This window comes from Petromyzon marinus, chromosome 61, assembly GCF_048934315.1.
Source record: "Petromyzon marinus isolate PM22_M1 ecotype Great Lakes invasive population chromosome 61, UKy_Petmar_22M1.pri1.0, whole genome shotgun sequence".
NCBI lineage: Eukaryota > Metazoa > Chordata > Hyperoartia > Petromyzontiformes > Petromyzontidae > Petromyzon > Petromyzon marinus.
This window is the reverse complement of record NC_133727.1, coordinates 3,809,056-3,825,552: the sequence shown is the minus strand read 5'-3', so window position 1 is coordinate 3,825,552 and position 16,497 is coordinate 3,809,056. Positions and strand designations below refer to the sequence as shown.

At 55.5% G+C, this 16,497-nt stretch overlaps 1 protein-coding gene across 1 annotated transcript in view; it reads left to right on the top strand.

Moving 5' to 3' along the window:
• FRYL (FRY like transcription coactivator) overlaps positions 1–16,497 on the top strand; it is a 121,205-nt gene that overhangs the window by 68,386 nt on the left and 36,322 nt on the right. The window contains 10 exon segments of the mRNA XM_076053472.1: positions 1,397–1,527; positions 2,025–2,123; positions 6,756–6,853; positions 8,006–8,176; positions 10,756–10,896; positions 11,703–11,954; positions 12,146–12,310; positions 12,594–12,668; positions 13,329–13,499; positions 15,486–15,653. Coding sequence (XP_075909587.1) covers positions 1,397–1,527; positions 2,025–2,123; positions 6,756–6,853; positions 8,006–8,176; positions 10,756–10,896; positions 11,703–11,954; positions 12,146–12,310; positions 12,594–12,668; positions 13,329–13,499; positions 15,486–15,653 — 1,471 coding nt within the window.

Here is a 16,497-nt window from a genome sequence, read left to right as displayed (position 1 = left end):
GTGACATAGCCATTATGAACCCCCCGTAGAGAGAGATTAAGAGACACCCCGACCCAGGGCTTGAACCCAGGTTCTCATAGTCACTGACTCAATGTGACATGGCCATTATGAACCCGTCAAGAGAGAGATTAAGAGACACCCAGACCCAGGGCTCGAACCCAGGTTCTCATAGTCACTGACTCAATGTGACATAGCCATTATGAACCCCCCGTAGAGAGAGATTAAGAGACACCCCGACCCAGGGCTTGAACCCAGGTTCTCATAGTCACTGACTCAATGTGACATGGCCATTATGAACCCCCCGTAGAGAGAGATTAAGAGACACCCAGACCCAGGGCTCGAACCCAGGTTCTCATAGTCACTGACTCAATGTGACATGGCCATTATGAACCCGTCAAGAGAGAGATTAAAAGACACCCAGACCCAGGGCTCGAACCCAGGTTCTCATAGTCACTGACTCAATGTGACATGGCCATTATGAACCCCCCGTAGAGAGAGATTAAGAGACACCCAGACCCAGGGATCAAACCCAGGTTCTCATAGTCACTGGCTGAGTGTGACATGGCCACTATGAACCCCTCCAAGAGAGACCCCCAGACCCGGGATTCGAGACCCAGGTCGTCATCGGCGCTGAATCGGCGTCTCCGGGCTGTGAGCCAACGGGGCTGGCTCTCTGGCTGGCTCGGCGTCTGGTCGTGTGGCTCTGTGGGCTCGAGCCTTGGACAGTCGCGCCGTGTGTGTGTGTCTGTGGGGAGTGTTGGCGCACAGGTTAACGCGTTGCGCTACGAACCCGGCGACCCGGGGGTCGATTACCGCTCACGGCGAACACCGGTGACGATTTTCTGAACCGGTCCTGGGTCTCGCTTGGGTCGACTCGGCCTCAGTTCAGCACCTGGTGCGATGCGTAAAAAAACATCACCGCTAGGGAGACAAAGGCGGCCGGGTGTCGTGCTGGCCACCGACCCCCCTTCGTGAGCCGTGCCGGCCTTCAGAGGTGCTGCTCGCTAACAGCACTTGCCCCAACAGTTTGTGAAGGCTTAACGGCGGATCTGTCTTTGGGGAGCGGTGGTGAAGCGGTTAACGCTACGAACTCTGCCACCCGGGTTCGATTCCCGCTCACGGCCAACACCGGTAACGATTATCGGAACCGGTCCTGGGCCTCCCCTAGGTCGACTCAGCCTCACATGAGTACCTGGGGCGGTGCGTCGTAAATATCGCCACTGGGGAGACGAAGGTGGGCGAGAGTGGTGCTGGCCACCCACCCACCCCCCCCACGCGCCGTTCCCACCTTCGTAGGTGCTCGCTAACAGCACTTGCCCCAACAGGCTGCATGGGTGGAGAGGGGGGGGGGGCGGTATCTTTGTCACGTGGGCTTTGTCCTTGTCCCGCTGCGCAGGCTGCTGGACAGGCTGCTGGGCCCACAGGGCCTGGAGCTGGGCGTGGAGGAGACGCGCGACCGCGTGCACAAGGCCATGTCCCAGCTCAGCTGGTCCAGCTTCCCCGGCATACAGCCCCTGCTGCTCAAAGGTGTGGCGCTTTGGCAGGCGGTCCTGGCGGTAACCCCACACTTTGCCCCCCGCCCCGCGCACGTGAGCTGACGTACGTACGTTGGGCTTCTTTCACGCCGCACGTAGCCTGGCCCGTGCTCATCGGAGGTGCGGAAGCTGACTGTTGTGGCGTGAGTTGTGGTGTGCATCCGCTGCTGGGTTGCGCACGGAGGCTGCGGTGAGTCTGTGGGTCTCTGTGGGTCTCTTTGTGATTCTGTGGTGGTGCCGGTGGTGGCGGCGGCGGCGGCGGCGGCGCTGCTGATGGTGCTGGTGGTGCTGGCTTTGATGGTGGCAGTGCTAACTTTGGTGGTGTTAGTGTGGGTGGTGGTGCTGCTGGTTGCTACTGCTGGTGGTGGTGGTGATGCTGGTGCTACTGATGGTAGTGGTACTGGTGGTGGTGGTGATGTTGGTGTTGCTGGTGGTTGTGCTGCTGCTGCTGCTGGCGCTGTAAACTTCATTGTCGTTTGCCGCCTGTAGGTTTCACCTCCGCCAGCACGCTGGACCTGACCGTGCAGCTGCTGGGAAAGCTGACCGCCGTATCGCGCACGGCCATTGTGGACCCGAGCCAAACCACCGGTACGGCCGTTCGTTCCATCCCCCCCCCCCCAGCCCCCCGCCAAGGCTGTGCCCCCCAGTGGAAGCTGTCCCCTGTGCATCACACGGTGACTCATCTCCTAGCCTGCGAGCGAGCACGAGTCTGGCAGTCGGGGCGATGATTTGCCCCTCTGTGGTCTGGCCTAGGGGCACACCCCCCCCCCCCCGTATCGCACCGCACCGCTCGACCACGTGGCTCAAGAAAGTAGTTCCTCGTCGACGGCTCAGAAACCGCGTTGTAACGGTGCACGCGTTCCGCGTCACAGCAGTTGCAATCGACGTTATAACGGCGGAGCGCTTTCCGGGTGACAGCGATCGCCGCGCGCGTCAAGCGAGGACTTGTTCCTTCCTCTCTAGCCATTCGTGAACATTTCCTTCAACCCGCATCGTTGCATTCGGAAGCCTTCAATGCAGCGGTGGATTTTCCGTCATCTTCAAGTGATATATATTTATGTATTCTTTTTTGTCACTGTCATTTTCAACGAGAGTGCTCAAATTAATCACCGCGCGTACGTACGCGCTAATCGTGAACGATGGCGCGTCCGCCAATCCTCCCGCCCGCCCGCCCGCCCGCCCACGCCAAATCCCATTTAATCAAAACGGCCTCGCGGTGATGAATCAGCCCGCGCGACGACGGGACCAGCGAATCAATTTGTGATTTCACTTTACGGGCGGCACCACGCCCCCTCTCCCCCCTCCCCCCCGACGAGTGGCCCCGGACCACGCCCCGGCTTCAGCCGATCGTCCGCCCGCTCCCCTGTGGGGAATGTTTATGCAACCGCACCGGGTGCTAAATTTTTAGACCGAGTCGACCTAGGGGGAGGCCGAGGATCGGTTCAGATGGCCGCCATCGGTGTTGGTGGACGTGAGCGGGAATCAAACTCGGGTGGCCGGGTTCGTAGCGCAGCGCGCTAACCACCCACACGCGCACAAACCCCCCCACGCACCAACCCACACACTAACCCCCCACGCACCAACTCACCCCAGCAACCACCCACGCATCAACCCACCCATGCACCAACCCACCCACGCACCCGCCCACGCACCAACCCACCCACCCCCGCATCCACCCACCCACACACCAACCCACCCACGCACCAACTCACCCCTGCACCCAACCAGACACCAACCCACGCACCAACCCACCCACCCACCCACCAAATTACCCTCTCGCTCAGCAACCCACCCATGCCCCCCCACCCACCAACTCACCCACTCAATCAGAAATCCACCCATGCAAAGACAAAGCTCCCCATATAGCCTTAACAGACTGTTGGAGCAAGTGTTAGCGAGCACCTACGAATGCTGGCACAGCACACGAGGGGGCATGGTGGCCAACACCACGCACCGGGCCGCCTTTGTCTCTCCACTGGCGATATTTACTACACACCGCACCAGCTACTCATTTGAGGCCGAGTCGACCTAGGGTAGGAGGCCCCAGGACCGGTTCAGACAATCGTCACCAACGTTGGTGGACTTGCACGGGAAACGTAACTCTGGTGGCTGGGTTCGCAGCGCGGCACGCTCACCACACACGCACGCACACGCACGCGCACGTGCACGCGGCAAGGGCAGGCTGCTGATTTCTGATGTCGTTAGCATTGATTGCATAGACAGCCGCGCGATGTTTGGCGAGTGCTCAATTTGATTAAGGACGCCGCTCGAGTCTCGACGGGGACCGCCCGTCCCGTCAGAATCAGAATTTTTAATTTTATCCCGGAGAAAATCCTGATGAGCCGTGAAGCTCTTGTTCGGCGGTGGTTAATCTACGCGGTAAGCCCCAAGCCAAGCCCTGCGGGTTACCGTTATTTGTTTACCCAGGAAAGCCTGCCTTGTTTTGTCAATCCCTCCGTCACCCGTCATGGCCCCAGAGGAATCGAGTTGTCGCGCGGTGAGCAAGCGTTGTGGGTCTCTCGCTCACCCACTCAGTCAACCACTCAGTCAACCACTCGCTCACCCACTCACTCGTCTACTCAACCCACTCATCTCCTCACCCCCTCACTCGCCTTCTCATCCACTCACTCGCCTACTTCACTCACCCACCCATCTACTCACCCACTCATCTACTTACCCACTCACTCACCCACTCGCTCACCCACTCACCTACTTCACACATTCACTCACCTACTCATCCACTCACTCACCTACTCACCGACTCACTCACCTACTCACCCACTCACCTACTTCACTCACTCACCCACTCACCCACCCACTCACCCACCCACTCATTCACCCACTCACCTCCTCACCCACTCACTCACCCACTCACTCACCCACTCACTCACCCACTCACTCACCTTTGGTGAGTTAGAGAATGTGGGTGGCCAGCACCGCACCCGGCCGCCTTTGTCTCCCCAGTCGCGTCGCGATGTTTACACACCGCACCAGGTACTCATTTGAGGCTGAGCCTACCTCGGGGAGGAACAGATAATCGTCACCGGTGTTGGCCGTGGGCGGGAATTGAACCCGGGTTACCGAGTTTGGAGCACAGCGCGTTAACCGTTACAAACTGTTGGGCCAAGTGCTGTTAGCGAGCACCTATGACGGCCGGCGCGGCACACGAGGGTGTGGGTGGCCAGCACCACGCCCGGCCGCCTTTGTCTCCCCAGTGGCGATGTTTGGACAAATGACAGAGACACCTCACTCGCACACACTTACTCACACTCCGCAGGACAGACCAACTCGGCACAGGAATCGAACTTGGCTTCCCCGGGCGGAGGGCGGATGTGGATCGATTGTCGCGACGTCGTTTTATCCGCACGTCGGCTTGAAGCATCGCCCATTCCCACGCAGCGGCATCCGTGCCTTTACGCTTCGCCGCAAATGCAATTTCCTTAAATGCAGTTTTCAATTCCATCTGCACAACGGCACGCACTTATCCACCTAATGTTGTTCATTTTTCAATATCAATATGGATTTAAAAAAAAAAAAATCTTAGCAATTCTCATTTTCGTTTTTTTTTTTGCCGTTAATATTTCATAGAGCAGCCACCAGCACAATCAGAATATGTATTTGTACTGGATGAATCCGATGAGCTGTGAAGCTCTTCTTCACAGATGTCCCAGTAGGGGCACGGGGCAAGAACGTCACAACAACAAAACGGTACCAGAAAACACGATGGTCGTGCAAAGTGCAAGAAATGTAAACAACTCAGACACTTACAAATACAATACTAAACCATCCCCATCCTACCCAGGCAAAAGCCCCACCGAGGCGTTCATTCATTTTTCAGAGGCGACCTGGCCACAAATGACGACTCAACATAAGTGGCTCGTCACGTGGAAATGTACAGCGGCAAAAAATAATCCAAATGGTCTCAATGCGTGTCGAGTTTGTGGGCCCCCCCCCCCCCCCCGCCGCACCTCCAATTAGCACGGTCGGCTACGTACGGTGCGAAAGAAGTTCAACATGCACTACTATACACTACACTACTATATACTATACGCTACTATACACTACACTATACACTACACTATACTGCATTGAAAACTATTTTATTTTAGAGCTGCTTGTCCTTCCCTCCCGCACCTCCGATATGCCCGTTCGGCTAGGTAAGGTGCGAAAGAAGTTCAGCACACACACATACACCCGCTCGCACAAACTCGGCCACTCGCCAACCCTTGCAAGCGGCACTCCATCCTGGTCCTCCGAGAGTTTTGAACTGTAATAATAGGGTTTTTCGCCTTTTTTCTGGCCAAAAAAACTGAAACCTTTTTACAAGGATTCATGTCTGCATTAACCACAATACCTGCAGTCAAAATGCAAACAAAAAACATTAAAGGCGTCATCTGGTCGAGCACCAATTGGTTCGAGGCTCAAAAGAAAGCCGTCCCTTGGTGTGGACCAATCAGTTTCAAGGACAATGCATATATTATCATAGTATGTTTTTTGTTTGCATTTTGACTGCAGCTATTGTGGTTAATGCAGACATGAATCCTTGTAAAGGTTTCAGTTTTGTTGCCATAAAAAAGGGGAAAAACCCTATTATTACATTTTGGTACTGGTAAAGGAGGTCTAATGAAGTTTTGAACCGGTTGAGCAAAATAACAATTTAACAAAATTTGAATAGGTTTATTTCCTTACTGCTGAGCAGCTCACCCCGAGCTACACATGCTCTGATATTGCGTTGCCTTTGTACCGTTCGCCTTTTGACGTTCTGTGATCTGACGCTGGTGGTGAGACTAGGCTATGAAGAAGGGTACTGTCTCTGGGGTAGGCCAATAAGTTTCAAAGACCACGCCTTATATTATCAGAGTTTGTGTTTGCATGTTCACCGCAAGTACCATGTCTGGTTAATGCAGACGTGATTACTTACAAAAGGGGGTATCTCTTCGGTGTTTGAACGTCTTAACACCGACTGTTTAATACTCTTCGGTTATTTCGGTAAAATAAACGTGAACTCGCCCGATACAAATACAACCGCCATTCGCCACTTAGTGACGGTGACGTCACCTGCGCCAGGCCAGGTGCACTTTGAGGCCACGTTAACTCATCCACCCGTCCACCCAATTGGCATGCAACGCGGATCTATCAACAGCACAACTCGTAATCATGGTGAACTTTCGCCATCGTCATCATTGTAATCGCCGTTCTCCCCTCCGGTTTGTCCTGCAGGATTCCCCCTCAATGTGCTGTTCCTGCTCCCGTACCTCGTCCAGAACTTCGACAGCCCCACGGAGTTTTGCCGGGAATGCGCTGACAACATCTCCCAGGTGAGAGGGAAGGGGTGGGGTGGTTAAGGGATTCGCGTGGTTACAATCGGGTCACCGGGTGGGATTAAACCGGTACAAGCCGGTAGACTCGCATAGAGACACCCATAGACTCACATAGACACCCATAGACACCCATAGACTCACAAATGTAAACGCTCACTAATTGGCCGATAACAACTTCCTATATAGAGGACCGCAGAACTTGGGCAATTGTTGGGGCTGTCTTTCTCTCTCGTCTGTGGTTGATCTTCACGCCTCGTCGTCCTCTCTCTATGAGAGCGGCGTCATCATCATCATCGTTATTATTGTATCCACGCTGGCAATGTTAACTACCTCGCCTGGTATACAGGAGGTCGTTGGTTCGATCCCGACCCTGACGCCTGCTGTATATTCGTAGTCTGCGTGTCTCTCTCTCTCATCATCATCACGGTGGCTAGGAGATGTTAACTACCTCGCTTGGTATGCAGGAGGTCGTGGGTTAATCCCGACCCTGACGCCTGCTGTATATTTGGAGTCTGCGTGTCTGTCTCTCTCATCATCATCACGGTGGCTAGGAGATGTTAACTACCTCGCCTGGTATACAGGAGGTCGTGAGTTCAATCCCGACCCTGACGCCTGCTGCTGTATATTTGGAGTCTGTGTATCTGTCTCTCTCTCTATCCCCGTTGTTTCGTGGAATTTTCTCCGGGTCCTCCGGTTTTTCCCTTAACATTTAGAGTCGGCATCACGCGATTAGAGTATTTGGCCGCTATACATTTCAACACGATGATGATGATAAGCCACTTCATTGTGCTGCTTTTATTTGTGATGGCCAGGTGATGGCTTCTAAAAAAATAGCTACACAGCTCAGTGGGGGCCTCCTTACCTGGTAAAGTATTTTATTTTGATTATTTCGTTTTAGTTTAGTAAAATTTTCATGGCCTCAGAGTTTTTAATTATTCTGAAGCGGCCGGTTGGCTCGGAGGTTCAAGAGACTCCGAGCCGGCACCATCCGAGACCCTGGGCTCGAGTCCGGGTCATAGCCGCCCGAGTTGTAAAAATAAAAATGGTTTACAAAACAGTGGTAGTTCGTCATTATTATTATTTATGAATCGTACGAGACGGTCTCGCCCCTTGTGCCCCCCCCCACTACCCCCCACCACCCCCCACCAGGTGTGCCTGGAGGAGAAGACGATCAAGCTGGCGAACCTGGCACACGTCATGAGCCTCTACCGCAACGGCAGCTACACGCGCGACTCCGTCAACTGGGTGAACGTCGTGTGCCGCTACCTGCACGACTCCTTCTCCGGCTGCACCTTCGACCTCGTCTCCTACCTGGCGGAGGTGACGCGGGGAGAGGGTGGGGGGGCGGGGGGGGTGGCCGGGGAGGGGGGGGGGGGCGGGGGTATCGCCCCCCCCCCCCAACACCACCACCTCCCACTGCTCTGACCGCGCGAAAGAAGTTCGGGGTACCCATCAAAGTTTTTTTTGTGGGCTAGATCGCGTGAATGTTACTGTGTCGTTGACCCACCGCCGCCCGGACGCGGACAGTTTCATTAGTACGGGGGTTCGTCGCGTCAACAAAATGCGCCAGTTAGTTCCCACCGGTGTGTTGGAGAGTGAATCCACAGCATTTGCAATTTGAGTACCGTAACCTTTCGCTGGCAATTGTGTCCACTTTCATCGGGCTGTGGATTTGCTCTCCCCACACACACAGCCGGTGTGGCTCAACTGGTAAACAAATTGGCACGTTTTGTTCACGTGACGAAACTCCTTACCTGATTGGCCGTGAGTCGGTTGGTGGCGGGTTTAACGTTGATATGTTTACACGATCTAACTCCAAAAAAAAAACCTGTTATGGGTACGTCTCTTAAAGGCTCTAACGGAGGAGGAGGGGAGGAGATCTTTGTCTATTTTGCCAACACCACCGCCACCAGTTTGACCCGTAGTAGGCTTTGGCGACCAGGTTTTTTGGGTGAGATCGCGTTAATATAAACGTGTCGTTAAACCCGCCATCGCCCCGACACAGCCAATGAGTAAGGTTTGTCACGTAAACTAAACTTGCCTATTTGTTACTAGTACAGCACACGGGCTGTGTGTTGGAGAGTGAACCCACAACTACATTTACAATTCTAGTAGCCGAGACGTTTCACCGGTGTTTACAACAACCACAACCATCAGCATCATCAGCCGGACAGCCAGAGTTGTGGAGAAATCCTCCTACTGTTCTGATCTTAAATAGAGGTGGTAAATGTGATGTCGTTGCTTGTGAGCCAATTGGGTACATACGTACATACAATAATATGTGCCACACTCGCTAGGAACACTTGCCCCAACAAATATTTTAAAGGCTTGAACGGGGGGTGGGATCTTTGTCTGATTTTTTACGTGCGTCTCGGCTTCTGGACAAGGACCTGCTGCGCCTGCACCCCACACCACCACCATCACCACCTCTCTTTGTGCGAAAGAAGTTAAACGTACATGCATACATATGTAATGACGGCTTGACACACTTCCCTTGACACGTTCACTTGACATCAGGTGGAGATCCCACTGCAGCAGCCCTGAGTCTCTCATGCATCTCCCCCATACACCAACACGAGGCCACGCCCCCCTTCTCGATCATTCTCGCTGACTGGACGCTCCCTCTACCCTCAGACTCTACCGTCCTCTTCCGTCGCATGGCCACGCTCTCTTCTCAAACTTTCCCGTAGCCACCAATCCGTTCGCACTCAAAACTGATACCCCCGTCATTACCTCCCATGGCTACCAGTCCCTTCTCACTCACAGCTGACTCCCCCGTCATTACCTCCCGTGGCCACCAGTCCCTTCGCACTCACAACTGACTCCCCTGTCATTACCTCCCGTGGCCACCAGTCCCTTCGCACTCACAGCTGATACCCCCGTCATTACCTCCCATAGCCACCAGTCCCTTCACACTCACAACTGATACCCCTGTCATTACCTCCCGTGGCCACCAGTCCCTTCACACTCACAACTGATTCCCCTGTCATGACCTCCCGTGGCCACCAGTCCCTTCGCACTCACAACTGATACCCCTGTCACTACCTCCCGTGGCCACCAGTCCCTTCGCACTCACAACTGATACCCCTGTCACTACCTCCCGTGGCCACCAGTCCCTTCGCACTCACAACTGATACCCCTGTCACTACCTCCCGTGGCCACCAGTCCCTTCGCACTCACAACTGATACCCCTGTCACTACCTCCCGTGGCCACCAGTCCCTTCACACTCACAACTGATGCCCCTGTCATTGCCTCCCGTGGCCACCAGTCCCTTCACATTCACAACTGATTCCCCTGTCATTACCTCCCGTGGCTACCGGTCCCTTCGCACTCACAACTGACTCCCCTGTCATTACCTCCCGTGGCCACCAGTCCCTTCACACTCACAACTGATACCCCTGTCATTGCCTCCCGTGGCCACCAGTCCATTCACACTCACAACTGATGCCCCTGTCATTACCTCCCGTGGCCACCAGTCCCTTCACACTCACAACTGATGCCCCTGTCATTACCTCCCGTAGCCACCAGTCCCTTCACACTCACAACTGATGCCCCTGTCATTGCCTCCCATGGCCACCGGTCCCTTCACACTCACAACTGACTCCCCTGTCATTACCTCCCGTGGCCACTGGTCCCTTCGCACTCACAACCGATACCCCTGTGCATTATATCCCATGCCCACTTGTGCATTCGAGTACTGTAGGCTGACTCACCTGTCATTACCTCCCGTGGCCACTACTAGTCCCCTCACACCGCATGCAGGCTCTACTGTCAGTACACATACAATACGAACATGCAATCGTAAGGTGTTGCTCGTTTGCATCACTTTCCCCAACAAATCTGTTGAAAGGCCGTGACGGACGGAGGGGGATCTTTGTCTATCTTGCGTGCGTCTCAGCTTTTGGACAAGGGCCTGCCGAGCCTGCAGCCAACTCTGCTGCAGATCATCCACAGCCTGCTGAGCCACGTGGACCTCTCGGCCGTGCCCGGCAAGAAGTTCAATGTGGATGTCATCAAGATCATTGGCAAATACGTGCAGGTGAGGTCGCTAAAACTAAGAAAAAAATTGTTTATTTTGCCAGGTAAGGCGCACCGAGCTAGAAACGGTAGCTCAACGAAGTGGCTGATCATCGTGTGGAAATGTAATGCAGCCAAATAGTCTGGAACGCGTGATGCTGATTCTAAAATGTGGAGAGAAAAAAACGGAGGACCCGGAGAAGAATCGACGCTACCACGGGGAGAGAGACACGCAAACTCCAAATATACAGCAGGTGTCAGGGTCATGATCGAACCCACGACCTCCTGTGTACCTGGCGAGGTAGTTAACATCTCACCACGGAGAGAGAGACACCGCAAACTCCAAATATACAGCAGGTGCCAGGGTCGGGATCGAACCCACGACCTCCTGTGTACCAGGCGAGGTAGTTAACATCTCACCACAGAGAGAGAGACACGCAAATTCCAAATATACAGCAGGGGTCTGGATCGAACCCACACGACCTCCGGCAAGCCAGGTGAGGTAGTCAACATCTCCAAGCCACCGCGGTGCCGCGTTACTGGCGCGAAGGGTCCGGTCTGCTGCAATGTCAATATTGGCGGTGTGAGTTTCCCGTCGCTTTGTAATTATATTCCACCCTCCCTCCCCCAATGTCTCTCTCATCCTCCATATCGCACTCGATGTCTCACTCCTCCTCTCGTTCAATGTCTCACTCCATCATCATCATCATCATTGTCCCTCTATTCTGACGCTGTCTCTTCCCTCCCATCACTGCTACCTCTGACCACTCCTGCCCTCACCCCCCTCCCTCCTCCCCCACCCCCCACCCCACCGGCTCGCCACGGCAGAGCCCCCACTGGCGCGAGGCACTCAACATCCTCAAGCTGGTGGTGTCACGCTCGGCCAGCCTGGCCACTCCGCTGGAGGCGGTGTCGGCGCCGATGGCGGCGCGGGGGCCGCCCCTCCCCACCGAACTGGCGGCGGGGGCGATGCCGGCACCGGCCCTCCCGCCGGAGAGCGGCTCTCACAACAAGCTGTGGGGCTCCGCTTCCAAGGAGCTGCCGGGCAAAACGCTGGAGTTCAACTTCGACATCTCGGAGGTGAGCGGCGTTGCGAGTGAGCACGGGTCAGGGGTCAGTGGGCGGGGGCGAGTGGGGCTAGTGAGAGTCGCTCTCTAGCTCGCCCGCGGCGTACGAGAGCCGCGCACTGCCTCGTGGTATCGCCTTGCCGCTGTCGGTGACCCCCACTTGTAACGTCAAGCCCTCGCCCGCTCGCCCGCTGGCGCTGACAGACGCCGGTGATTGGCCGCAAGTCGACCGACCAGCAGGCGCGCCCCGGCGAGGAGAACAAGGGCAAGTGCGGGATCGCCGTGACGAGGAGCACCTCCTCCACCTCGTCGGGGTCCAACTCCACCGCCCTCGTCCACGTCAGCTGGAAACGACCCCAGCTCTCTCAGGTGACCTCCCCATCCCCACCCCCCATCACCCCTGCATCCCACCTCGCCGACGCACGTCGCCGGATTCGAACCGCGAACATCCGGCGAGGAGCGGCGAGCGCCGCTACTGCTGTGCCGTGTCACCACCCGTGTAAAAAAGTAAAAATAAAAATGTACCGGGGCGGCCCGCCGGTTTTGCCCTCATCGCCGTTGCCATGCACACGGCGCCGGCGAATCTCGCCGTGGCCTCCCCCCCCCCCCCCCTCTGACGGGATGCCGAAAACGTTGCGGTCGCTCTTCGCAGAGGCGGACGAGAGAAAAGCTCAGCAACGTGCTGTCGCTGTGCGGCCAGGAGGTGGGCTTGACCAAAAACCCTTCGGTAAGATACCACGTCACACTCCCTCACCCGCTCACCCACTCACCCACTCGCCCATCCACCCACTCACTCACCCACTCACCCACCCATTCACCCACCAACTTATCCGCTCACCCACGGATTTTACCCACGCACCCGCTCACCCACGCATCCACCCACTCATCCATCAATCCACTCACCCACCCACCCACTCACAAACTCACCCACCCAATCACCCACCCATTCACCCACCAGCTCACTCACAAACCCACCCACCCAATCCCCCACCCACCCACTAACTCACCCACCCACTCACCCACCCACCCAATCACCCACCCACCCAATCACCCACCCAATCACCCACTCATCCAATCACCCACCAACCCACTCACCCACCCACCCACTAACTCACCCACCCACACCCACCCACCAAATCACCCACCCACCCAATCACCCACCCACGCAATCACCCACCCACTCACCCACCCACCCAATCACCCACCAACCCACTCACCCCACCCACCCACTAACTCACCCACCCACACCCACCCACCCAATCACCCACCCACTCATCCACCCACCCAATCACCCACCAACCCACTCACCAACCCACCACCAAATCTCCCACCCACCCACTAACCCACCCACCCACCCACTCGCTCGCCCACTCACTCTCCTCTGCAGGTGATCTTCTCGTCGAGCGGGGATCTGGAGATGGCGGAGCACCAGGCCAACCTCGTGGCACCGGCCGAGGAGCCGATGTGCGACCCCGACCTCGAGGAGACGTTCAGCGAGCAGCATTTCGGCGTCTTCAAGGACTTTGACTTTCTCGACGTCGAGCTGGAGGAAGCGGAGGTGAGAGTTGGGGGGAAGGAAAGGAAGGAAGGAAGGAAGGAGGAAAAAAAAACCTCTCCCCATGAGCTGATTTCGTCGCTCCATCTCCACGGTGAACGTGGGGCGTTTCCCGGTCGCGTTCCGTCCCTTGAAGCGTAGCTTCTTCTTGCTGGCCCGTTATCCACGTTCGTTATTTGGGTCAGGCCACGCGGTCGTAGTTTTAATGGCATCGTCGTTTTAACCTTCGGCCGTCCGTTTAACAAGGTTGTCATGTTTGTCACTGCTGCCGCTGGGGGTGCCCCCCTAGGCTAGACCACACAGCAGCAACAACATCTCCACCCTACTGGCAGACTGACACACAGGGACAGCTGCCACTGGGGGTGCCCCCTAGGCTAGACCACACAGCAGCAACAACATCTCCACCCTACTGGCAGACTGACGCACAGGGACAGCTGCCACTGGGGGTGCCCCCCTAGGCTAGACCACACAGCAGCAACATCTCCACCCTACTGGCAGACTGACACACAGGGACAGCTGCCACTGGGGGTGCCCCTAGGCTAGACCACACAGCAGCAACATCGCCACCCTACTGGCAGACTGACACAGGGACAGCTGCCACTGGGGGTGCCCCTAGGCTAGACCACACAGCAGCAACATCACTACCCTACTGGCAGACTAACACACATGGACAGCTGCCACTGGGGGTGCCCCTAGGCTAGACCACACAGCAGCAACAACATCGCCACCCTACTGGCAGACTGACACACAGGGACAGCTGCCACTGGGGGTGCCCCTAGGCTAGAACACACAGCAGCAACATCGCCACCCTACTGGCAGACTGACACACAGGGACAGCTGCCACTGGGGGTGCCCCTAGGCTAGACCACACAGCAGCAACATCGCCACCCTACTGGCAGACTGACGCACAGGGACAGCTGCCACTGGGGGTGCCCCTAGGCTAGACCACACAGCAGCGGCAACATCGACCCCCTTCCCCACTATTGTGGGAAGCTATCGCAGCCCGTGTCTGTGAAACACAGAGGCGCCTTGCTCCTTTGTGATGCTCGCCCTGCGCTATAAGAACAATGGCGTGAATACCGGACGTACTAAGTTATAATGATGATTATTTACCCAGTGGTCCTAGTTTTCCGAACGGCTTGTCCTTGATGAATTGTGTTTTCCTTTGCTCTCTGGCCTCGCAGGAGCTCCTGGTAAGGGTGGCCTGTGCGCTCACACACACACACACGCACGCAGACATATACGCGCAGACACACATACACAGACACCAAAACAAAGACACACACACACATGCGTGTAATGCAGTGTGATGTCTCCCAAACATGCACGTGGCTCATCGCTTAGTACTTACGGACACGTGAATGTGCATGTGTGTGTGCCTGCGTGTCCTGCGTGTGCGTGTCTGTGCGTATGTGTCGTTTGCTGTGTGTGCGTACCTGTTTGTGTGTTCGTGCGTTCCTGTGCATGAGTGGAGTGGTGGCGCAGTGGTCAGCGCGCTGTGCTACAAAACCCGGCGACCCGAGTTCGATTCCCACTCACTGTCAATTACAGTGTTGAAATATTTAAATTGCTCCTGGGCCTTCCCTAGGTCGACTCAGCCTCAAATGAGTACCTGGTGGGGTTTTGTAAACATCGCCACTTGGAAGACAAAGGCGGCCGGGCGTGGTGCTGGCCACCCACCCCCTTGTGTGCCGTGCAGGCCTTCATAGGTGCTGTTCGCTACCAGCACTTTCCCCAACAGTCTGTTACAGGCTACACTGGGGGGGGGGGGGGGGGGGGTTAATTATTCTGACGCGGCCGAGTGACTCAGAAGTCAAGAGACTCCAAGCCGGAAACTCAAGCGTCTTGAAATGTCTTGATTTTTTTTTACTTTTGCTTAAACCTTTTGGGCGGCAACGCGCACAACCGGCACCGCGAAGGGACTCGTCTCTCTCTCACTCTCTCTGCTCGCTTGCACGCGCGTCATCATCGTCGCCACCCGCTCTCCAGGGCGAGAGCGTGGACAACTTCAACTGGGGCGTGCGGCGACGCTCGCTGGACAGCATCGACAAGGTGGAGCTGCCCTCGCTGCACGAGTGCCAGTTCATGGGCACGGGCGCCGGCGGCAGCGTGAAGCAGCTCAACGCGGAGGAGACGGACGAGTCCAGCGACGAGGAGGTGACTGCCCCCCCTCATCCAGCGGCGCTCGTCGCCTGTGTAGGGGGAAAGATTAAAACTGGCGGAAAACCCCTCTTGATGACGACCAAGTGCTGGATTATCCGAGTAGTAAAAGTAGCTACACGTGTAGTAGCTACACAAGTAGCTACACATGTAGCTGCTACACATGTAGCTACTACACAAGTAGCTACACAAGTAGCTACTACACAAGTAGCTACTACACATGTGTAGCTACTACATGTGTAGTAGTTACACAAGTAGCTACTACACAAGTAGCTACTACACAAGTAGCTACACATGTAGTAGCTACACAAGTAGCTACTACACAAGTAGCTACTACACAAGTAGCTACACGTGTAGTAGCTACACAAGTAGCTACTACACAAGTAGCTACTACACATGTGTAGCTACTACATGTGTAGTAGTTACACAAGTAGCTACTACACAAGTAGCTACTACACGTGTGGTAGCTACGAGGCCCCGCACTTTCAAGGGCCCCGCGCTAAATGCTTTCAAGCTATCAATTCCGGTTCAGTGATTCTGCACTTGCTCTATCGCTATAGTACTATACCGCCTTCAAATTTTACGAACGACCGGGTGTTTAAGGTTAGCGATTTGTCGTATTATCTGGCTGCGTAGCAAATGAAAAAACACAATTACTATACTATGCAAGTAAAAAATTAGTGGTTTAATATTTACGCGTTTTATTTATTTATTTAGGGCCCCTTTATAACATCATGCTACAGGCCCCGCACTTAGCTTAATCCGGCACTGAAAGACGATGAATTGGTTTCTCGAAGACCGGTCATTAAGTGATGTTGGCCCGTTAAGCGAGTCTAGGAAA